The sequence below is a fragment of the Phaenicophaeus curvirostris genome, chromosome 33 (assembly GCF_032191515.1).
Source record: "Phaenicophaeus curvirostris isolate KB17595 chromosome 33, BPBGC_Pcur_1.0, whole genome shotgun sequence".
NCBI lineage: Eukaryota > Metazoa > Chordata > Aves > Cuculiformes > Cuculidae > Phaenicophaeus > Phaenicophaeus curvirostris.
In genome coordinates, this window is record NC_091424.1 from 1,681,801 (window position 1) to 1,705,503 (window position 23,703).

General features: G+C 52.3%; 2 protein-coding genes across 6 annotated transcripts; one reads left to right on the forward strand and one right to left on the reverse strand.

The window, feature by feature from the left end:
- Positions 1–3,746: 3,746 nt before the first annotated feature.
- APEX1 (apurinic/apyrimidinic endodeoxyribonuclease 1) lies at positions 3,747–12,715 on the reverse strand. 2 transcript variants are annotated; one of them, XM_069879158.1, is made up of 6 exons: positions 12,670–12,715; positions 10,596–10,667; positions 9,292–9,446; positions 7,911–8,103; positions 6,431–6,765; positions 3,747–5,922 (listed from the first exon to the last, which is right to left on the reverse strand). In XM_069879158.1, the coding sequence occupies exons 2-6, from the start codon at positions 10,645–10,647 to the stop codon at positions 5,743–5,745; spliced, it is 915 nt and encodes a 304-aa protein (XP_069735259.1). In that variant the 5' UTR covers positions 10,648–10,667; positions 12,670–12,715; the 3' UTR covers positions 3,747–5,742. The 2 variants fall into 2 exon arrangements, with proteins under 2 accessions (XP_069735259.1, XP_069735260.1); XM_069879159.1 differs by lacking the exon at positions 12,670–12,715 and adding an exon at positions 12,642–12,669.
- Positions 12,549–22,709, forward strand: OSGEP (O-sialoglycoprotein endopeptidase). 4 transcript variants are annotated; one of them, XM_069879153.1, is made up of 11 exons: positions 12,561–12,960; positions 13,455–13,574; positions 18,653–18,828; positions 19,045–19,140; positions 19,626–19,675; positions 19,929–20,007; positions 20,393–20,458; positions 21,080–21,170; positions 21,616–21,691; positions 21,941–22,039; positions 22,323–22,709. In XM_069879153.1, the coding sequence occupies exons 1-11, from the start codon at positions 12,846–12,848 to the stop codon at positions 22,360–22,362; spliced, it is 1,008 nt and encodes a 335-aa protein (XP_069735254.1). In that variant the 5' UTR covers positions 12,561–12,845; the 3' UTR covers positions 22,363–22,709. The 4 variants fall into 4 exon arrangements, 3 of the variants coding, with proteins under 3 accessions (XP_069735256.1, XP_069735255.1, XP_069735254.1); XR_011339282.1 differs by lacking the exon at positions 21,616–21,691 and having other exon boundaries at positions 12,549–12,960; XM_069879155.1 differs by lacking the exon at positions 21,941–22,039 and having other exon boundaries at positions 12,555–12,960.
- Positions 22,710–23,703: the final 994 nt, after the last annotated feature.

A 23,703-nucleotide genomic window follows, 5' to 3' on the forward strand; every position in this document is an offset into this window, starting at 1 on the left:
CCCCCCCCCCCCCCCCCCCCCCATGAGCTGCCTTGGTCATGTGACTGCTCCCTCCTATCAGTCACGTGACTCCCTTGGAGACCTTCCCCTGGGGTCACATGACCTCTTCCCCCCCCCCGCACGCCTGCGAGGCCTCGGAGTCACGTGACCGCCGCCTCCGGGAGCCCCCCTGGGTCACGTGACCACGCCCCCCCACGCGGCTCTCGAGTCACGTGACGCGCCCAGCCCCGCCCCTCCCGCGCGCCGCGGGGGAGGTCACGTGTCTCTCCGCTCCGCCTGCCCCCCCCTCTGTCCCAGCATGCCCCGCGGCACAAGGAAGGAAGGGGGCGGGGCCGGAAATAAAGATGGCGGACCGGAAGTGGTGTGGGGGGGGCACTGGGAGGGCCCTGGGGCCCATACTGGTTTATACTGGTCCATACTGGGGCCCATACTGGTCTATACTGGTTTATACCGGTCCATACTGGGATTTCTGGGGCCCCTACTGGTTTATACTGGTTTATACTGGTCCATACTGGGATCCCTGGGGCCCAGACTCCATTTTCCAGCCTTTCCGCTCATTTTTAGCCCCAAAACTCCCCGTTTTGGTCCCTTTTTGAGACCAAAAACCCCAAATTTTCAAATTTGAAGGTGAAAAATTTCAATTTGAGGTCGAAAAAGGGGAAATTAGTGAATTTTTCTACGTAAAAATTTAAAATTTAACGAATTTTAAGGTTTTTAATTAATAATTAGAGTTTTTTTAAGGTTTTAACTCAAAATTTAGAGGGTTTAAAGGTGCCGAAATGTGAAAAAAAGGGGGAAAATGGTCAAAATGTGTTAAAAATTGTGAATTTTGGGGCGTTTTCAGGCAAATTGAGGGAAAAAATCGCGGATTTGGGGAAAATCTGAGAGAAAAAGGTGAAAAATCAGGAATTAAAGGAAAAGGGAGGGGGGGATTGAAAAAATGAGGGGAAAAAGGGAGAATTTGGTTAAAAAGTAGGAAAATGAGGGGAAAAAGTTAAAAAATGAGGGGAAAAAGTTAAAAAATGAGGGGAAAAGGGGAAAAAATGAGGGGAAAAGGGGAAAAAATGAGGGGAAAAGGGGAAAAAATGAGGGGAAAAAGGGAAAAATGAGGGGAAAAGGGTAAAAAATGAGGGGAAAAGGGTAAAAAATGAGGGGAAAAGGGTAAAAAATGAGGGGAAAAGGGTGAAAAATGCGGGAAAAGGGTGAAAAATGAGGGAAAAGGGTGAAAAATGAGGGAAAAGGGGTAAAAAATGAGGGGAAAGGGGTAAAAATGAGAAAAAAGGGTAAAAAATGAGAAAAAAGGGTAAAAAATGAGAAAAAAGGGTAAAAAATGAGGGGGAAAGGGTAAAAACGAGGGGAAAAAGGTAAAAAACGAGGGGAAAAGGGTAAAAATGAGGGTAAAAATGAGGGAAAAAGGGGAAAAAATGAGGGAAAAAAGTAAAAAATGAGGGGGAAAAGTAAAAAATGAGGGGAAAAGGGTAAAAAATGAGGGGAAAAGGGTAAAAAATGAGGTAAAAACACCCCAATTTGGGTAAAATCTGAGAGAAAAAGGTGAAAAATCAGGAATTAGAGGGAAAAGGGAGAGAATGTGTTAAAAAAATAAGGGGTTTTGGGGCAAAATAGAGGGAAATTGGTGAAAATGGGAGTGAAGGAGGGAAAATGGAGGGAAAATGAGGGGAAAAAAGCTAAAAATGAGGGAAAAAATCGCAGATTTGGGTAAAATCTGAGAGAAAAAGGTGAAAAATCAGGAATTAAAGGAAAAGGGAGGGGGGGATTGAAAAAATGAGGGGAAAAAGGGAGAATTTGGTTAAAAAGTAGGAAAATGAGGGGAAAAAGTTAAAAAATGAGGGGAAAAAGTTAAAAAATGAGGGGAAAAGGGGAAAAAATGAGGGGAAAAGGGGAAAAAATGAGGGGAAAAGGGGAAAAAATGAGGGGAAAAAGGGAAAAATGAGGGGAAAAGGGTAAAAAATGAGGGGAAAAGGGTAAAAAATGAGGGGAAAAGGGTAAAAAATGAGGGGAAAAGGGTGAAAAATGCGGGAAAAGGGTGAAAAATGAGGGAAAAGGGTGAAAAATGAGGGAAAAGGGGTAAAAAATGAGGGGAAAGGGGTAAAAATGAGAAAAAAGGGTAAAAAATGAGAAAAAAGGGTAAAAAATGAGAAAAAAGGGTAAAAAATGAGAAAAAAGGGTAAAAAATGAGGGGGAAAGGGTAAAAACGAGGGGAAAAAGGTAAAAAACGAGGGGAAAAGGGTAAAAATGAGGGTAAAAATGAGGGAAAAAGGGGAAAAAATGAGGGAAAAAAGTAAAAAATGAGGGGGAAAAGTAAAAAATGAGGGGAAAAGGGTAAAAAATGAGGGGAAAAGGGTAAAAAATGAGGTAAAAACACCCCAATTTGGGTAAAATCTGAGAGAAAAAGGTGAAAAATCAGGAATTAGAGGGAAAAGGGAGAGAATGTGTTAAAAAAATAAGGGGTTTTGGGGCAAAATAGAGGGAAATTGGTGAAAATGGGAGTGAAGGAGGGAAAATGGAGGGAAAATGAGGGGAAAAAAGCTAAAAATGAGGGAAAAAATCGCAGATTTGGGTAAAATCTGAGAGAAAAAGGTGAAAAATTAAGAATTTAAGGGAAAAGTGAGGAAATTTGTTAAAAAAATGAGGGGTTTTGGGGTAAAATAGAGGGAAATTGGTGAAAATGGGAGTGAAAAAAGGAAAATAATGAGGGAAAAAGGGAAATAATGAGGGAAAAAAGGAAATAATGAGGGAAAAAGGGGAAATAATGAGGGAAAAAGGGGAAATAATGAGGGAAAAAGGAAAATAATGAGGGAAAAAGGGAAAATTTGTGAAGAAAACCCTGTGAAACGGTGAAAATCCAGTAAAAAAGTGGAAAATGAGGTAAGAAAATGCTTTAAAATAAGAATAAATCATTAAAATTCAGTAAAATAAATTAAAAATCAGTGAAATAAGAAGAAAATAAGGTAAGAAAATGGTTTAAATAATGAAAATAGAGTAAAAAAACATGAAATGTGAATAAAATTCATTAAAAATGAGAAATTTTGTCAGAAAATGCTTTAAAACGATGAAATTTCAGGGGAAAAAAGGAAAATTGTATAGAAACGGCTTAAAACAATGAAAATTTAGTAAAAAAGTGGGAAATATATTAAAAAAATGCTTTAAAATAATGAAAATTGAGTAAAAAAGCAGGAAATGAGGTAAGTAAATAGTTTAAATAGAGAATATTTAGTAAAAAAAAGCGTAAAATTTAAAGAAAATGGTTTAAAACAATAAACGCGCCTCAAGAATTGGGAAATTTGTCAAGAAAATGCTTTAAATTAATAAAAATTCAGTAAAAAGTGGGGAGTGTGTTAAAAAATGGTTTAAAATGATAGAAATTCATTAAAAATTGAGGAATATGTTAAAAAAATTGTTTAAAATGATGAAAATTGAGTGAAAACGGGAAATAAAACAGGAAATTGGTTTAAAATCAATTAAAAATGTTGGAAATTGAGGAAAAATTCAGGAAAATTCAGGTGGAAATTCAGCAAAAAGGGAAAACGTTAAAAATGTTGGAAATTTAGTAAAAAAATCGTGGGAAATGGGTTAAAAATGAGGGAGAAAAGGGGGTTTAGGGGATCTCAACCCCCTATAGGGGACCCCAACCCCCTATATGGGACCTCAACCCCCTATATAGGACCCCAACCCCCTATATGGGACCCCAACCCCCCCCCCAACCCCCAATTTAAATCAAATTCACGTGGATTTTAATGGTTTTTATTACTAAAAAAACGGGATCCCTGAGGGAGGGGCCGGGCCCTATGGGGCAGGACCTATAGATCTATAGGGGACGGGGGGGGGTGTTCGCTTGGATTTATGGTCGAGGAGAGGTTGATGGAGCCGCCAAGACGCCATTTTGAGCAGGAAAACGTTCTAAAAACTCAATTTTGAGGCATTTCGCTTGGATTTATGGTCAAGAAGAGGTTGATGGAGCCACCAAGACGCCATTTAGACCCTGAAAATCTTCGAAAAACCCAATTTTGAGGCATTTCGCTTGGATTTATGGTCAAGAGGTTGATGGAGCCACCAAGACTCCATATTGACCATAAAAACATCCTAAAAACCCAATTTTGATCCATTTAGGTTGGATTTATGGTTAAATAGAGGTTGATAGAACCACCAAGACTCCATATTGACCATGAAAACATCCTAAAAACCCTATTTTGAGGCATTTAGGTTGGATTTATGGTCAAGAAGAGCTTGATAGAACCACCAAGACTCCATATTGACCATAAAAACATCCTAAAAACCCAATTTTGAGGCATTTAGGTTGGATTTATGGTCAAGAAGAACTTGATGAGCCACCAAGACTCCATATTGACCACGAAAACATCCTAAAAACCTAATTTTGAGGCATTTAGGTTGGATTTATGGTCAAGAAGAACTTGATGAGCCACCAAGACTCCATATTGACCACGAAAACATCCTAAAAACCTAATTTTGAGGCATTTAGGTTGGATTTATGGTCAAGAAGAGCTTGATGGAGCCACCAAGACGCCATTTTGAGCAGGAAAACGTTCCAAACCCCCAATTTTGAAGGGTTTCGGATGAATTTATGGAGAAGTAGAGGATGATGGAGCCACCCAGCCGCCGTTTTGAGCCGGACGAGGTCCTCCAAACGGATTTTTGAGCGTTTTGGGTTGGATCGGGAGCTCCTAGAGGGCGAGGAGGAGGGTGATGGGGCAGTGGTCGCTGCCCAGGACGCGGGTGCGGATCTTGCTGTCGCACAGGGCGGCCTGGAGGCGCTTGGAGAGGACGAAATAATCGAGGCGCCAGCCCACGTTGCGCTCCCGGGCGCCTCCCAGGTAGGTCCAGAAGGTGTAAGCGTGAGGGACCTGCGGGGAGAGGGGGGGTCGGCATCGAGGAGAGGGCGAGGAGACCTCCAGGACTCCATATGGACCATGAAAACATCTAAAAACCTCCATTTTGAGGCATTTAGGTTGGATTTATGGTCAAGAAGAGCTTGATGGAGCCACCAAGACGCCATATTGACCATGAAAACATCCTAAAATCTCAATTTTGAGGCATTTAGGTTGGATTTATGGTCAAGAAGAGGTTGATGGAGCCACCAAGACTCCATATTGACCATGAAAACATCTAAAAACCTAATTTTGAGGCATTTAGGTTGGATTTATGGTTAAATAGAGGTTGATGGAGCCACCAAGACTCCATGTTGACCATGAGAACATCATAAAATCCCAATTTTGAGGCATTTAGATTGGATTTATGGTCAAATAGAGGTTGATGGAGCCACCAAGACTCCATGTTGACCATGAAAACATCCTCAAAACCTAATTTTGAGGCATTTAGCTTGGATTTATGGTCAAGAAGAGGTTGATGGAGCCACCAAGACTCCATATTGACCATGAAAACATCTAAAAACCTAATTTTGAGGCATTTAGGTTGGATTTATGGTCAAGAAGAGCTTGATAGAACCACCAAGACTCCATATTGACCACGAAAACATCCTAAAAACCTAATTTTGAGGCATTTAGGTTGGATTTATGGTCAAGAAGAGCTTGATGGAGCCACCAAGACGCCATTTTGAGCAGGAAAACGTTCCAAACCCCCAATTTTGAAGGGTTTCGGAGGAATTTCTGGAGAAGTAGAGGATGATGGAGCCACCCAGCCGCCGTTTTGAGCCGGACGAGGTCCTCCAAACGGATTTTTGAGCTCTTTGGGTTGGATCGGGAGCTCCTAGAGGGCGAGGAGGAGGGTGATGGGGCAGTGGTCGCTGCCCAGGACGCGGGTGCGGATCTTGCTGTCGCACAGGGCGGCCTGGAGGCGCTTGGAGAGGACGAAATAATCGAGGCGCCAGCCCACGTTGCGCTCCCGGGCGCCTCCCAGGTAGGTCCAGAAGGTGTAAGCGTGAGGGACCTGCGGGGAGAGGGGGGGTCGGCATCAAGGAGAGGGCGAGGAGACCTCCAGGACTCCATATGGACCATGAAAACATCTAAAAACCTCCATTTTGAGGCATTTAGGTTGGATTTATGGTCAAGAAGAGGTTGATGGAGCCACCAAGACGCCATTTTGAGCAGAAAAACGTTCTAAAAACCCAATTTTGAAGGGTTTTGGTTGGGTTTATGGTCAAGAAGAGCTTGATGGAGCCACCAAGACTCCATCTTAACCATGAAAATGTTCTAAAAACCTCAATTTTGAGGCATTTCGCTGGGATTTATGGTCAAGAAGACGTTGATAGAGCCACCAAGACTCCATATTGACCATGAGAACATCATAAAAACCCAATTTTGAGGCATTTAGCTTGGATTTATGGTCAAGAAGAGCTTGATGGAGCCACCAAGACGCCATTTTGAGCAGGAAAACGTTCCAAAAACCCAATTTTGAAGGGTTTTGATTGGGTTTTTGAGCCAAGAGGCGGCGCTACCTGCGGGTAGAGGTGGCGGAAGGAGTCGATGAAGCCGGCGTCGAGCAGGGCCCCGAAGGCCTCGCGCTCCTCGAGGGTGAAGCCCGGCGAGCGGCGGTTCTGCCGGGGATGCCGGAGGTCGATGTCGCCGTGGGCCACGTTGAGGTCGCCGCAAAGAGCCACCGGCTTGAGGAGGTCGAGGCGGGCCAGGTAGGAGCGGAAGGAGACGTCCCAGCGTTGGCGGTAGGCGAGGCGGACCAGGCCCCGGCCCGCGTTGGGGACGTAGGCGGCCACCACGAAGAGGGAGGGGAACTCGGCCGTGACCACCCGGCCCTCGGCGTCGTGCTCCTCCTCGCCTGGAGAAGGAGAAAGGGGGTGACTGGGAGGGTCCTAGAAGTCACTTATGGGTCGGGAAGGTGCTTTTAGCTCCATTTGGAAGGTCTCTAGGTCCATTCTTGAAGGTTTTAGGTCCTCCAAGAAGGGGTTTGAAGATCACGGAGCCACTTAGGGGTCTCGAGGTGGGGACTTAGGGGGCCAGGGACGTAGTTATGGGTCCCGGGGGTCACTTATGGCTCCTAGAAGTCACTTATGGGTCTCCAAGGTGGATTTTGGGGTCATTCCTGAAGGTTCTGGGTCCTTCAAGAAGGGGTTTGAAGATCACAGAGCCACTTAGGGGTCGCGAGGTGGGGACTTAGGGGGCCGGGGACGTAGTTATGGGTCCCAGGGGTCAGTTATGGGTCCCTAGAGTGGGTTTCGATGCATTTTGAAGGTCTCTAGGTCCATTCTTGAAGATTTTAGGTCCTTCAAGAAGGGGTTTGAAGATCACGAGGCCACTTAGGGGTCGCGAGGTGGGGACTTAGGGGGCCAGGGACGTAGTTATGGGTCCCGGGGGTCACTTATGGGTCATTAGAGTGGGTTTTGATGCATTTTAGCTCCATTTTGGGGTCATTCCTGAAGGTTTTAGGTCCTTCAAGATGGGGTTTGAAGACCACGAGGCCACTTAGGGGTCTCGAGGTGGGGACTTAGGGGGCCGGGGACGTAGTTATGGGTCCCGGGGGTCACTTATGGCTCCTAGAAGTCACTTATGGGTCTCCAAGGTGGATTTTGGGGTCATTCCTGAAGGTTTTAGGTCCTTCAAGAAGGGGTTTGAAGACCACGAGGCCACTTAGGGGTCGCGAGGTGGGGACTTAGGGGGCCGGGGACGTAGTTATGGGTCCCGGGGGTCACTTATGGGTCTCCAAGGTGGATTTTGGGGTCATTCCTGAAGGTTTTAGGTCCTTCAAGAAGGAGTTTGAAGATCACGGAGCCACTTAGGGGTCGCGAGGTGGTCACTTATGGGTCCCTAGAGTGGGTTTCGATGCATTTTGAAGGTCTCTACGTCCATTCTTGAAGGTTTTAGGTCCTTCAAGAAGGGGTTTGAAGACCACGAGGCCACTTAGGGGTCTCGAGGTGGGGACTTAGGGGCCCGGGGACGTAGTTATGGGTCCCGGGGGCCACTCACCGATGCCGTAGGTGACGCGGAGGGGCTCGGTGCGGGCCAGCAGCCCCACGCCGCTGTAGCCCGGCCGGTCCTTGGGGGAGGCCCAGTACTGGTGGGGCAGGGCCTGCAGGTCCCGCAGCTCGGGGGGCACCGTCCCCGCCCCGCATTTCGTCTCCTGGAGGCAAAGGACGTCCGGGGCCTCTTCCTGGACCCACTGAGGATACCGGGGGGGGGCGAGACGAGTCACTATAGGGTGTCGATGAATCCCTATGGGGTCTCTAAGGGGTCCCTATGGGGTCTCTATGGGGTCAATGAGTCCCTATGGGGTCTCTATGAGATCAATGAGTCTCTTTGGGTCCGTATGGGGTTCCTATGGGGTCCCTATGGGGTCTCCATAATTCTCTATGGTCCTTTATGGGTTTCTATGGGTCCCTATGGGCCCTCTCGGCTCTCTATGGGTCCTTATAGGTCCCTATAGGTCCCCACCGACTCCTATTGATCCTTATCGGTTCCCATTTGCCTCTATGGGTCCAGCTCTAGGTCCCCCTTGGCCTCCATTGAGCCCTATGGGTCCTCATTGATTCCTATTGAGCTCTATGGGTCCCTATGAGGCTCTATGGGGTCCCTATGGGGTCCCTATGGGTCCCTATGAGGCTCTATGGGTCCCTATGAGGCTCTATGGGGTCCCTATGAGGTCCCTATGGGTCCCTATGGGGCTCTATGGGGTCCCTATGGGGTCCCTATGGGGTCCCTATGGGGTCCCTATGAGGCTCTATGGGGTCTCTATGGGGTCCCTATGGGTCTCTATGGGGTCCCTATGGGTCTCTATGGGGTCCCTATGGGGTTCCTATGGGGGTCTATGGGGTCCCTATGAGGCTCTATGGGGTCCCTATGGGGTCCCTATGAGGGTCCCTATGAGGCTCTATGGGGTCCCTATGGGGTCCCTATGGGTCCCTATGGGTCCCTATGAGGCTCTATGGGGTCCCTATGAGGCTCTATGGGGTCTCTATGGGGTCTCTATGGGTCCCTATGGGGTCCCTATGGGGCTCTATGGGGTCCCTATGGGGTCCCTATGGGGTCCCTATGGGGCTCTATGGGGCTCTATGGGTCCCTATGGGTCTCTATGGGGTCCGTACGGGGTCCCTATGGGGTCCCTATGGGGTCCCTATGGGTCTCTATGGGTTCCTATAGATTTCTATACGTCCCTATACATCCCAGGGGGGGTCCTCTCACCTGCAGCCCCCCCTTGCACACCCAGGCCCTCAGCCCACCCCCATCCCTATGGGTCTCTATGGGTCCCTATGTTCTCTATGGGTCCCTATGGGTCTCTATAGGTCTCTATGGGGCCTTATAGGTTTCTATAGGTTCCTATAGGTCCCGGGGGGGGGGGTTTCTCTCTCACCTGCAGCCCCCCCTTGCGCACCCAGGCCCTCAGGCCGTCCACGTTCCACGAGGTGACCTTGAGGGTGAAGCGCTGCCCGGCCGGCGACTCCAGCCGCTCGGGGGGGTCCTCGTACGGAGCCGCCTCCTCCCGCCCCGCCTTGGGGGGGCGCCGGCCTGCGGGGCACGGGGGGGGGTACTGGGGGGCACTGGGAGGGGACTGGGGGGCACTGGGAGGGGATTGGGGGGCACTGGGAGGGGATTGGGGGGCACTGGGAGGGGATTGAGGGGGATTGGGGGGCACTGGGAGGGGATTGGGGGGCACTGGGAGGGGATTGGGGGGGACTGGGAGGGGATTGGGAGGAGATTGAGGGGGACTGGGAGGCACTGGGAGGGGACTGGGGGGCACTGGGAGGGGATTGGAGGGGATTGGGGGGCACTGGGAGGGGATTGGAGGTGACTGGGAGGGGATGGGGGGCACTGGGAGGGGATTGGGGGGCACTGGGAGGGGATTGGGGGGCACTGGGAGGGGATTGGGGGGCACTGGGAGGGGATTGAGGGGCACTGGGAGGGGATTGAGGGGCACTGGGAGGGGATTGAGGGGCACTGGGAGGCACTGCGAGGGGATTGGAGGGGATTAAGGGGGACTGGGAGGGGATTGAGGGGGACTGGGAGGCACTGGGAGGGGACTGGGGGGCACTGGGAGGGGACTGGGGGGGATTGGGGGGCACTGGGGGGGGATTGGGGGGGGATTGGGGGGGGATTGGGGGGGACTGGGGGGGACTGGGAGGGGATTGGAGGGGATTAAGGGGGACTGGGAGGGGATTGAGGGGGACTGGGAGGCACTGGGAGGGGACTGGGGGGCACTGGGAGGGGATTGGAGGGGATTGGGGGGCACTGGGGGGGGATTGGGGGGGGATTGGGGGGCACTGGGAGGGGATTGGGGGGGACTGGGAGGGGATTGGGGGGGACTGGGAGGGGATTGGGGGGGACTGGGGGGCACTGGGGGGGGATTGGGGGGGGATTGGGGGGGGATTGGGGGGCACTGGGAGGGGATTGGGGGGGGATTGGGGGGCACTGGGAGGGGATTGGGGGGCACTGGGAGGGGATTGGGGGGCACTGGGAGGGGATTGGGAGGGGACTGGGGGGCACTGGGAGGGGACTGGGAGGGGATTGGAGGGGGTTGGGGGGCACTGGGAGGGGATTGGGGGGGATTGGGGGGCACTGGGAGGGGATTGGGGCGCACTGGGAGGGCCTGGGGGGAACCAAGGGCAGGTTCCTCCTGGTCTGTACTGGGTTATACTGGTCTGTACTGGTGGGGCTCACCTGCTTCCTCCCCGGCCTCACCCTCCGCCTCCTTCTTGCTCCGTTTCGGCATGGCCCGCGATCAATGGGGGCCTGAAGCCGATCAATAACCCCCCAGACCTTATCAGTAACCCCCAAACCTTATCAATCACCCCCCAAACCTCATCAATCGCCCCCCAAACCTCATCAATTCCACTGAAATCTTATCAATCACCCCCCAAACCTTATCAATCGCCCCCCAAACCTCATCAATTCCACTGAAATCTTATCAATCAGCCCCCAAACCTTATCAATCGCCCCCCAAACCTTATCAATTCCACTGAAATCTTATCAATCACCCCCCAAACCTTATCAATTCCCCTGAAATCTTATCAATCAGGCCGTAAACCTTATCAATCACCCCCCAAACCTCATCAATTCCACTGAAATCTTATCAATCACCCCCCAAACCTTATCAGTTCCACTGAAATCTTATCAATCAGTCCTTAAACCTTATCAATCACCCCCCAGACCTTATCAATCACCCCTCAGACCTTATCAATTCCACTCAAACCTTATCAATCACCCCCCAAGCCTCATCAATCACCCCCCAAGCCTCATCAATCACCCCCCAAGCCTCATCAATCACCCCCCAAGCCTCATCAATCACCCCCCAAACCTCATCAATTCCACTGGAATCTTATCAATCAGCCCCCAAACCTTATCAATCACCCCCCAAACCTTATCAATTCCACTGAAATCTTATCAATCACCCCCCAAACCTTATCAGTTCCACTGAAATCTTATCAATCAGCCCATAAACCTTATCAATCGCCCCCCAAACCTTATCAATCACGCCCCCAACCTTATCAATAACCCTCCAAACCTTATCAATTCCACTGAAATCTTATCAATCACCCCCCAAACCTTATCAATCAGCCCCCAAACCTCATCAATTCCACTGAAATCTTATCAATCACCCCCCAAACCTTATCAATCGCCCCCCAAACCTCATCAATTCCACTGAAATCTTATCAATCAGCCCCCAAACCTTATCAATCGCCCCCCAAACCTTATCAATTCCACTGAAATCTTATCAATCACCCCCCAAACCTTATCAATTCCCCTGAAATCTTATCAATCAGGCCGTAAACCTTATCAATCACCCCCCAAACCTCATCAATTCCACTGAAATCTTATCAATCACCCCCCAAACCTTATCAGTTCCACTGAAATCTTATCAATCAGTCCTTAAACCTTATCAATCACCCCCCAGACCTTATCAATCACCCCTCAGACCTTATCAATTCCACTCAAACCTTATCAATCACCCCCCAAGCCTCATCAATCACCCCCCAAGCCTCATCAATCACCCCCCAAGCCTCATCAATCACCCCCCAAACCTTATCAATCACCCCCCAAACCTCATCAATTCCACTGGAATCTTATCAATCAGCCCCCAAACCTTATCAATCACCCCCCAAACCTTATCAATTCCACTGAAATCTTATCAATCACCCCCCAAACCTTATCAGTTCCACTGAAATCTTATCAATCAGCCCATAAACCTTATCAATCGCCCCCCAAACCTTATCAATCACCCCCCAAACCTTATCAATCACCCCCCAAACCTTATCAATTCCATTGAAATCTTATCAATCACCCCCCAAACCTTATCAATTCTACTGAAATCTTATCAATCACCCCCCAAACCTTATCAATCGCCCCCCAAACCTTATCAATTCCCCTGAAATGTTATCAATCACCCCCCAAACCTTATCAATCACCCCCCAAACCTTATCAATCAGCCCCCAAACCTTATCAGTTCCAATGGAATCTTATCAATCAGCCCATAAACCTTATCAATCACCCCCCAGACCTTATCAATCACCCCTCAGACCTTATCAATTCCACTCAAACCTTATCAATCACCCCCCAAACCTTATCAATCAGCCCCAAAACCTCATCAATTCCACTCAAACCTTATCAATCACCCCCCAAGCCTTATCAATCAACCCTTAACCCTTATCAATCACCCCCCACCTTATCAATAACCCCTTAACCCTTATCAATCACCCCCCACCTTACCAATCACCCCTTAACCCTAATCAATCACCTCCCCACGCGCTGCTTCCCCTCAGAGTAACCGGAACCGGAAATGGCGCCTCCCTCCTCCCCTTCCCGCCCCTTTTTTTCCGTTCCCGCCCTTTTTTTTCGTCTTCCCGCCCTTTTTTTTCGTCTTCCCGCCCTTTCCGGCGCCTCGCGGGGGCCGGAAGTGACGTCACGGCCGCCATGCCGGCCGTGCTGGGCCTGGAGGGCTCGGCCAACAAGGTGGGAGCCGGGATCGTGAGGGACGGGAGGATCCTGAGCAACCGCAGAGAGACCTTCGTCACCCCCCCGGGCTCCGGTGGGGACTGGGGGGGGACTGGGAGGGGATTGGGGGGGACTGGGAGGGGATTGAGGGGGACTGGGAGGGACTGGGAGGGGATTGAGGGGACTGGGAGGGGATTGAGGGGACTGGGAGGGACTGGGAGGGGATTGAGGGGGACTGGGAGGGGATTGAGGGGGACTGGGAGGGGATTGGGGGGGACTAGGAGGGATTGGGAGGGGATTGGGGGGACTGCGAGGGGACTGGGAGGGGACTGAGGGCACTGGGAGGGGATTGGGAGGGACTGGGATATACTGGGAGGCACGGGGGGGTCCATACTGGTTTATACTGGTTCATACTGGTCTATACTGGTTTATACTGGTCGCAGGCTTCGCCCCAGGCCTCATGAGGCGCCATCGCTACTGGGTTTTACTGGGTTTGGAGGCCACTGGGTGGCTCTGGGGGGGTCCATACTGGTCTATACTGGTTTATACTGGTCCATACTGGTTTATACTGGTTTCTACTGGTCGCAGGCTTCGCCCCAGGCCCCACCGGGCGCCACCATCGCCGGGTGCTGCTGGACCTGATCTCGGGGGCCCTGAGCGACGCGGGGCTGGGGCCCCGGGACCTGGATGCCATTGCCTTCACCCGAGGTAATTAGCGCCTAATTAGCCCTTAATTAACCCCTAATTAACCCTTAATTAGTCGCTTTATTAGCGCTCAAGAGGCTCCCCCCTAGGGCTGGATGTACGCTTCATTACCTCTTAATTACCCCTTAATTACCTCCTAATGAGCCTTTAATAAGTCCTTAATTAGCTCTTAATTAGCTCTTCATTAGCTCTCAAGGAGCTGCTAATTAAGCCTTAATCAGCTGTTTAATTAGTGCTCAAGCTGCTTCTCATTAGAGCCCAGTATATGGTTTATAGGCCCTTGGGGAGCCCCTAATTAGCCCTTGGGGAGCCCCTAATTAGCCCTTGGGGAGCCCCTAATTAGCTTTTAATTAGTCTTTAATTAGCCTTCGTTGAGCTCTTAATTAAGCTTTAATCAAACCTTTAATTAGTGCTCAAGGTGCTTTTGCTTAGAGTCTAATATATGGTCTATAGATCGTTAATAAGCTCTTAGTAGTCTCTTAGTGGGCTCTTAATTAAGTCTTAACGAGTCCTTAATGAGAGTTCTTAATTAGTTCTCACTAAGGCTCTAATTAGCAGCAATTAAGCCATAATTAGCCTTTTAATTAGAGCTCAAGATGCTTCTCCTTAGACCCCAATATATGGTTTATTGACCCTTAGCGAAGCCGTAATTAGCCCTTAATAAGGTGTTAATTAGCTATTAATCAGCCCTTAATTGGCTCTTAATTAGCCCTCACTGAGCCCCTAATTAAGCCTTAATCAGGCCTTTAATTAGCGCTCAAGGTGTGTTTGCTTAGAGTCCAATATATGGTTTATAAGCCCTTAATTAGAGCTTAATGAGCTTTTAATTAGCCTTTAATGAGTCCCTAATTGGCCCTTAATTAGTCCTTTAATTAGTGATCATGATATATATGATTCATTGGTTCATAATTAACCCTTAATGAACTCATGATGAGGTCCTAATGAGTATATAATTACCTTTTAATTAGTTTTTGATGAAGTCTATTCAGTATAAAGGGCGACTCCGCTGGGTCCTAGTGCCCACCCAGCCCCATAGAGAGCATCACTGGGGCCCTATAGGGCCTCAATGGGTCCCTATAGGGTTTGAAGAGTCCCTATAGGGCCTGAATAGGTCCATATGAGGCCTCAGTGGGTCCCTATAGGGCCTCAACGGGTCCGTATAGGGGTTCAGTGGGTCCATATAGGGCTTAATGATCCCTATAGAGCATGAATGGGTCATGTGTTCATTAAGGACCCATAGAGAGTGACTCCACTGGGTCCTAGCGCCCACCGCAGCCCCATATAGAGGCTCGATAGGTCCATATAGGGCCTCAATGGCTCCCTATAGAGGCTCAATGGCTCCATATAGGGCCTCAGCAGGTCCATATAGGTTCTCAGTGGGCCCTATAGAGCATGAATGGGTCACATGTCCTTAGCGTGTTCATTAAGGGCACTTAGAGAGCGACTCCACTGGGTCCTAGTGTCCACCCCAGCCCCATATAGGGCCTCAATGGCTCCATATAGAGGTTCGAATGGTCCATGTAAGGCCTCAAGAGGTCCATATAAGGGCTCAATGGGTCCATATAGGTTCTCAGTGGGCCCTATAGAGCATGAATGGGTCACATGTCCTTAGCATGTTCAGTAAGGGCACTTAGAGAGCGACTCCGCTGGGTCCTAGTGCCCACTCCAGCCCCATATAGAGGCTCAATAGGTCCATGTAGAGCCTCAATGGGTCCGTATAGGGCTCAATGGCTCCCTATATGGTCTTAATGGGTCCATATAGAGACTCGATGGGTTCATATAGGGTCTGAATAGGTTCGTATAAGGACTCAAGAGGTCCATATAGGTTCTCAGTGGGACCTATAGAGCATGAATGGGTCACATGTCCTTAGCATGTTCAGTAAGGGCACTTAAAGAGCGACTCCGCTGGGTCCTAGTGCCCACTCCAGCCCCATATAGAGGCTCAATAGGTCCATATAGGGCCTCAATGGGTCCATATAGAGGCTCAATGGCTCCCTATATGGTCTTAATGGGTCCATATAGAGGCTCAAAGAGTCTATATAGAGCCTGAAAAGATTCATATAAGGGCTCAATGGGTCCATATAGGTTCTCACTGGGCCCTATAGAGCATGAATGGGTCACGTGTTCTTAGCATGTTCATTGAGGGCACTTAGAGAGCGACTCCGCTGGGTCCTAGTGCCCACCCCAGCCACCTAGGGAGCCTCAAGGGGTCCATATAGAGGCTCGATGGGTCCATATAGGGCTTGAATAGGTTCATATAGGGGCTCAATGGGTCCATATAGGTTCTCACTGGGCCCTATAGAGCATGAATGGGTCACGTGTTCTTAGCATGTTCATTGAGGGCACTTAGAGAGCGACTCCGCTGGGTCCTAGTGCCCACCCCAGCCACCTAGGGAGCCTCAAGGGGTCCATATAGGGGCTCAACAGGTCCATATAGAGGCTCGATGGGTCCATATAGGGCTTGAATAGGTTCATATAGGGGCTCAATGGGTCCATATAGGTTCTCAGTGGGCCCTATAGAGCATGAATGGGTCATTTGTTCTTAGCATGTTCATCAAGGACACTTAGAGAGCGACTCCGCTGGGTCCTAGTGCCCACCCCAGCCCCATAAAGAAGCTCAATGGGTCCCTATAGGGTCTCAATGGGTCCATATAGAGGCTCAATGGCTTTCTATAGGGTCTTAATGGGTCCATATAGAGGCTCGATGGGTCATATAGGGCCTCAGTAGGTTCATATAGGGGCTCAATGATCCCTATAGAGGATGAATGGGTCACATGTCCTTAGTGTGTTCATTAAGGGCACTTAGAGAGCGACTCCGCTGGGTCCTAGTGCCCACCCCAGCCCCATATAGAGGGGGTCCATATGGGGCCTCAATGGGTCCATATAGAGGCTCAATGGTTCCCTATAGGGTCTTAATGGGTCCATATAGAGGCTCAATGGGTTCATATAGGGCCTCAATAGGTTCATATAAGGGCTCAAGAGGTCCATATAGGTTCTCAGTGGGTCCTATAAAGCATGAATGGGTCACGTGTCCTTAGCGTGTTCATTGAGGGCACTTAGAGAGCGACTCCGCTGGGTCCTAGCGCCCACCCCAGCCCCATAAAGAAGCTCAATGGGTCCATATAGGGTCTCAATGAGTCCATATAGGATCTTAATGGGTCCATATGCAGACTCGATGGGTCTATATAGGGCCTGAAAAGATTCGTATAAGGGCTCAAGGAGTCCATATAGGTTCTCACTGGGCCCTATAGAGCGTGAATGGGTCACGTGTCCTTAGCGTGTTCATTGAGGGCAGTTAGAGAGCGACTCCGCTGGGTCCTAGCGCCCACCCCAGCCTCATATAGAGGCTCAATGGGTCCATATAGGGCTTCAATGGGTACATATAGAGGTTCAATGGCTCGCTATAGAGTCTTAACGGGTCCACATAGAGGCTCAATGGGTCCATATAGGGCCTGAATAGGTTCGTATAAGGGCTCAATGGGTCCATATAGGTTCTGAATTGGCTCTATAGAGCATGAATGGGTCATGTGTTCTTAGCGTGTTCATTGAGGGCACTTAGAGAGCGACTCCGCTGGGTCCTAGTGCCCACCCCAGCCCCCTAGGGAGCCTCAAGGGGTCCATATAGGGGCTCAGCAGGTCCATATAGAGGCTCGATGGGTCCATATACGGCTTGAATAGGTTCATATAGGGGCTCAATGGGTTCATATAGGTTCTCAGTGGGCCCTATAGAGCATGAACGGGTCACATGTCCTTAGCATGTTCATTGAGAGCACTTAGAGAGCGACTCCGCTGGGTCCTAGTGCCCACCCCAGCCCCATAAAGAAGCTCACTGACTCCCTATAGGGCTTCAATGTCTCCCTGTAGGGGCTCAGTGAGTCCATATAGGGCCTGAATAGCTTCATATAAGGGCTCAATGGGCCCTATAGGGCATGAACGGGTCACATGTCCTTAGCATGTTCATTAAGGGCACTTAGAGAGCGACTCCGCTGGGTCCTAGTGCCCACCCCAGCCCCATATAGGGCCTCAATGGCTCCATATAGAGGATCGAATGGTCCATATAAGGCCTCAACAGGTCCATATAAGGGCTCAATGGGTCCATATAGGTTCTCAGTGGGCCCTATAGAGCATGAATGGGTCACATGTCCTTAGCATGTTCAGTAAGGGCACTTAGAGAGCGATTCCGCTGGGTCCTAGTGCCCACCCCAGCCCCTTGTAGAGGCTCGATGGGTCCATATAGGGCCTCAATGGGTACATATAGAGGCTCAATGGCTCTCTATAGGGTCTTAATGTGTCCATATAGAGGCTCGATGGGTCATATAGGGCCTCAGTAGGTTCATATAGGGGTTCAATGATCTCTATAGAGGATGAATGAGTCATATGTCCTTAGCGTGTTCATTAAGGGCACTTAAGAGAGCGACTCCGCTGGGTCCTAGTGCCCACCCCAGCCCCATATAGAGGGGATCCATATGGGGCCTCAATGGGTCCATATAGAGGCTCAATGGTTCCCTATAGGGTCTTAATGGGTCCATATAGAGTCTCAATGGGTTCATATAGGGCCTCAATAGGTTCATATAAGGGCTCAAGAGGTCCATATAGGTTTTCAGTGGGTCCTATAAAGCATGAATGGGTCACGTGTCCTTAGCGTGTTCATTAAGGGCATTTAGAGAGCGACTCCGCTGGGTCCTAGTGCCCACCCCAGCCCCATAAAGAAGCTCAGTGGCTCCCTATAGGGTCTCAATGAGTCCATATAGGATCTTAATGGGTCCATATACAGACTTGATGGGTCTATATAGGGCCTGAAAAGATTCATATAAGGGCTCAAGGGGTCCATATAGGTTCTCACTGGGCCCTATAGAGCATGAATGGGTCACGTGTCCTTAGTGTGTTCATTGAGGGCACTTCGAGAGCGACTCCGCTGGGTCCTAGTGCCCACCCCAGCCCCATAGGGAGCCTCAAGGGGTCCATATAAGAGCTGGGTGGGTCCATATAAGAGCTGGGTGGGTCCATATAAGGGCTGGGTGGGTCCCTATAGGGGCTGCGCGTGCTCGTGGCGTGTCCTTAGCGTGTGGTTGGCGTGTCAGGGCCCGGCATGGGGGCCCCGCTGGCGGTGGTAGCCGTGGTGGCGCGGGCGCTGGCCCAGCTCTGGGAGCTGCCCCTGGTCGGGGTGAACCACTGCGTGGGCCACATCGAGATGGGGCGGCTGCTCGGGGAGGCCCGGGACCCCGTGGTGCTCTACGTCAGCGGGGGGAACACCCAGGTGAGACTGGGGGGCACTGGGATATACTGGGGGGCACTGGGAGGGGATTGGGGGGCACTGGGAGGGGATTGGGGGGCACTGGGAGGCACTGGGAGGGGATTAGGGGGCACTGGGAGGGGATTAGGGGGTACTGGGAGGCACTGGGAGGGGACTGGGGGATACTGGGAGGGGGGAGGGGCCGGTGGCTACTGACCGGGGGGGGTTGGTTGCCGGCAGGTTCTGTGCTTCTCGCGGTGTCGCTACCGGATCCTGGGAGAGACCCTGGACCTGGCACTGGGGAACTGCCTGGATCGCTACGGCAGGGAACTGGGGGTACTGGGAGGGGACTGGGAGGGGATTGGGGGGCACTGGGAGGGGTTTGAGGGGGATTGGGGGGCACTGGGAGGGGATTGGGGGGGACTGGGAGGCACTGGGAGGGGATTGGGGGGACTGGGAGGCACTGGGTTATACTGGGAGGGGATTGGGGGGGACTGGAAGGCGACTGGTCTCTACTGGTTTCTACTGGGCATCGCCCTATACTGGTTTATCAGGTTCTATACTGGTTCATACTGGTCTATACTGGTTCATCCAAGGCTTTACTGGCTTGTACTGGTCTGTACTGGTTTATACTGGTTTCTACTAGCTTATACTGGTCCATACTGGTCCAAACTGGTGCTGCTTTCTAGTAGGTTATATGAGTTTATATTGGTTTATAGTGGTTTATATTGGTTTATACTGGTTTATACTGGTTTGTATCGGCTTATACTGGTTTATACTGGTCTATACTGGTTTTAACTGGTCTATACTGGTCTCCCCAGCTCTCCAACGACCCCAGCCCTGGCTACAACATCGAGCTCCTGGCTCGCAAGTGAGTGGTGGCCCCCTAACCCCCTTTTAGTAGCCCCCAAACCCCCTTTAGTAGCCACAAACCCCCTTTAGTAGCCCCCAAACCCCCTTTTAGTAGCCCCAAACCCCCTTTTAGTAGACCCCAACCCCCTTTTAGTAGCCCCCAACCCCCTTTCCTAGCCCCCCAGCCCCTTCGTAGCCCCCCAAGGCTCTTGGTAGCCACCCCCCCCCGGCTGGTAGCCACCCCGGGGTGGCCACTAGCCACGTGTGCGCAGGGGCCGGCGCCTGCTGGAGCTTCCGTACGTGGTGAAGGGCCTGGACGTCTCCTTCTCGGGGCTCCTGTCCCACCTGCAGGTAGCCACCTATAGAGAATTGGTAGCCACCTATAGACAATCAGTAGCCACTTATAGAGAAATGGTAGCCACCTATAGAATGAAGGAATTGGGGGGGGAACCAAAGTGAGGCGGAACCAAAGTTCGCGGCTGGGGGGGGGGGGGGGCAGGAAAAGGTGTCGCACCGCGGAGTCATGGGGGAAGAGAAAAGTGTGGGACCCATATAGAGAAAGCTGGGGGGTACATATAGGGGGCTGCGGGGCGCCTATAAGGGGCTGGAGGGGGCGTATAAGGGGCTGGGGGGCACCTATAGGGGGCTGGGAGTTATATAGAGGGGGCTGGAGGGCAATCTGTGCGGTTGGGAGCCGCATTTAGGGGTCACATACACACCCCCCCCCACCCTCCAGGCTGTGACCCCCAAGCTGCTGGAGTCAGGGGAGGCGACGGCTGAGGATCTTTGCTTCTCCCTGCAGGTAAGGGGGGGGCTACCGAGAGGGCTGGGGGGGCTAGCGAGGGGTTTGGTGGCCACCCGAGGGGGCTAGTGGCCCCCCCGCGTTGGCTACTGGGGGCCCGTGCTGGCTAGGAGGCTTTAATGGCCTCGCTCCCCATAGACTTTAATGGAGGGGGCGTGGCTTGAATCCCCATAGACTTTAATGGAGGGGGCGTGGCTTCAGCTCCCATAGACTTTAACGGAGGGGGCGTGGCTTCAGCTCCCATAGACTTGAATGGAGGGGGCGTGGCCTCGCTCCCCATAGACTTGAATGGAGGGGGCGTGGCTTCAGCTCCCATAGACTTGAATGGAGGGGGCGTGGCCTCGCTCCCCATAGACTTTAATGGAGGGGGCGTGGCTTCAGCTCCCATAGACTTGAATGGAGGGGGCGTGGCCTCACTCCCCATAGACTTTAATGGAGGGGGCGTGGCTTCAGCTCCTACAGACTCCAATGGAGGGGGCGTGGCCTCGCTCCCCATAGACTCCAATGAAGGGGGCTACCAAGAGGTCTGGGGGGGCTAGCGAGGGGTTGAGTGGCCACCCGAGGGGGCTGGTAGCCCCTCTCCCCCCCCCATTTGGCTACCGCGGGCCCCGTTCTGGCTAGGAGACGGCGTTCGCCATGGTGGCCGAGGTGGCGGAGCGAGCGCTGGCGCTGGCGGGGGCCCAGGAGCTGCTGCTGGTCGGGGGCGTCGCCTGTGAGTAAAGGGTTAATGGGGCGGGGGCGGGGCCCTATTGGTTTTAATGGAGGGGGCGTGGCCTCGCTCCCCATAGACTTTAATGGAGGGGGCGTGGCCTCAGCTCCCCATAGACTTGAATGGAGGGGGCGTGGCCTCGCTCCCCATAGACTTGAATGGAGGGGGCGGGGCCTCGCTCCCCATAGACTTGAATGGAGGGGGCGTGGCCTCGCTCCCCATAGACTTTAATGGAGGGGGCGTGGCCTCGCTCCCATAGACTTTAATGGAGGGGGCGTGGCCTCGCTCCCATAGACTTTAATGGAGGGGGCGTGGCCTCAGCTCCCCATAGACTTTAATGGAGGGGGCGTGGCCTCGCTCCCCATAGACTTGAATGGAGGGGGCGTGGCCTCAGCTCCCATAGACCCTTATAGTCACTTATGGGGTCCCCCCCCCCCTTTTTATCCAGGTAACCAGCGGCTGCAGGAGATGCTGAGGACCATGTGTAGTGCCCGGGGGGCCCGGCTCTGCCCTATAGATGAGAGGTGGGGCTGGGACCCACGTATAGGGGCCTGGGGGTCACCTACAGGGGGCTGGGAGCCACATATAGGGGCGTGGAGGCCACATATAGGGGGCTGAGAGCCACATATAGGGGCGCGGGGGCCACATATAGGGGGCTGGGAGCCACATATAGGGGCGTGGGGGTCACATCTAGGGGGCAGAAAGTGCCCTTAAGGGGCTGGGAGCCACATATAGGGGTCCATATGGGTCTATATGGGTCTGGCCCCCCCCAGATACTGCGTGGACAACGGGGCCATGATCGCCCAGGCCGGGTGGGAGATGCTGCGCGTGGGGCAGGTGACGGCGCTGAGCGACTCGGGGGTCACGCAGAGGTGAGAGCCACGTATAGGGGGCTGGGGGTCACGTATAGGGGGCTGGGAGGCACATATGGGGGGCTGGGAGGCACATATGGGGGGCTGGGAGGCACATATGGGGGGCTGGGGGCCACATATGGGGGGCTGGGAGCCACATCTGTGGGGCTAGGAACCACATATAGGGGGCTAGGAGCCACATATAGGGGCTGGGAGGCACATATGGGGGGCTGGGAGCCACCTATAGGGGGCTGGGCCCCCACTTATGGGGCTGAGCCCCCTTTAAACCTTTCTCTTTTTCCAGGTACCGCACGGATGAGGTGGAAGTGACATGGAGGGACTGAGAGGCCACGCCCCCTGCCCTCAGGCCACGCCCACAACGCCCTCAGCCCAGCCCCTTCCTCATTAATAATTGGCTTGGGGCTTATATTAAGCCTTAAGCCACGCCCCCTCCCATTGAAATCAATGGGGCCTCAAGCCACGCCCCCTCCCATTGAAATCAATGGGGCCCTTAAGCCACGCCCCCTCCCATTGAAATCAATGGGGCCCTTAAGCCACGCCCCCTCCCATTGAAATCAATGGGGCCCTTAAGCCACGCCCCCTCCCATTGAAATCAATGCAACCTTAAGCCCCGCCCCTTCCCTTTAGGCCACGCCCCCTTCTGGTTATATAAATGGGTCTTTTCTAGCCACGCCCCTTTATGCAAATGAGTCTGCGGGTGGGGAGGGGGGAGAGTGTGAGGGGCTGGGGGTCACATATAGGGGGCCTGGGGGTCACATATAGGGGGCTGGGGTCACATATAGGGGGCGGGGACCCATATATAGGGGGTGAGAGCATCATCTGTGGGGCTGGGAGCCACATGTAAGAGCTTGGGGATCATATATAGGGGGCAAGGACCTGCCTTATGGGGCTCAGACCTCTCTATAGGGGGCTGGGGGTCACATATAGGGGACTGGGACCCACATATAGAGGGCTAGGAGTCATATATAGGGGGTTGGGACCCATATATAGGGGGCTGGGAGCCACGTATAGAGGGCTGGGACCCATATATAGGGGGCGGGGACCCATATATAGGGGGTGAGACCATCATCTGTGGGGCTGGGAGGCACGTGTAGGGGCTTGGGGATCATATATAGGCGGCAGGGACCTGCCTTATGGGGCTCAGACCCACATAGAGGGGGCTGGGGTCACCTATAGGGGGCTGGGACCCATATATAGGGGGTGAGACCATCATCTGTGGGGCTGGTAGGCACGTATAGGGGCTTGGGGATCATATATAGGGGGCAGGGACGTGCCTTATGGGGCTCAGACCCATGTATAGAGGGCTGGGGGTCACATATAGGGGACTGGGACCCACATATAGAGGGCTAGGAGTCATATATAGGGGGCTGGGACCCATATATAGGGGGCTGGGAGCCATATATAGGGGGCTGGGAGCCACGTATAGAGGGCTGGGACCCATATCTAGGGGTCTGGGACCCATATCTAGGGGGCGGGGACCCATATATAGGGGGTGAGAGCATCATCTGTGGGGCTGGGAGGCACGTGTAGGGGCTTGGGGATCATATATAGGGGGCAGGGACCTGCCTTATGGGGCTCAGACCCATATATAGGGGGCTGGGACCCACACCTAGGGGCTGGGGGTCACCTATAGGGGGCTGGGACCCACATAGAGGGGGCTGGGG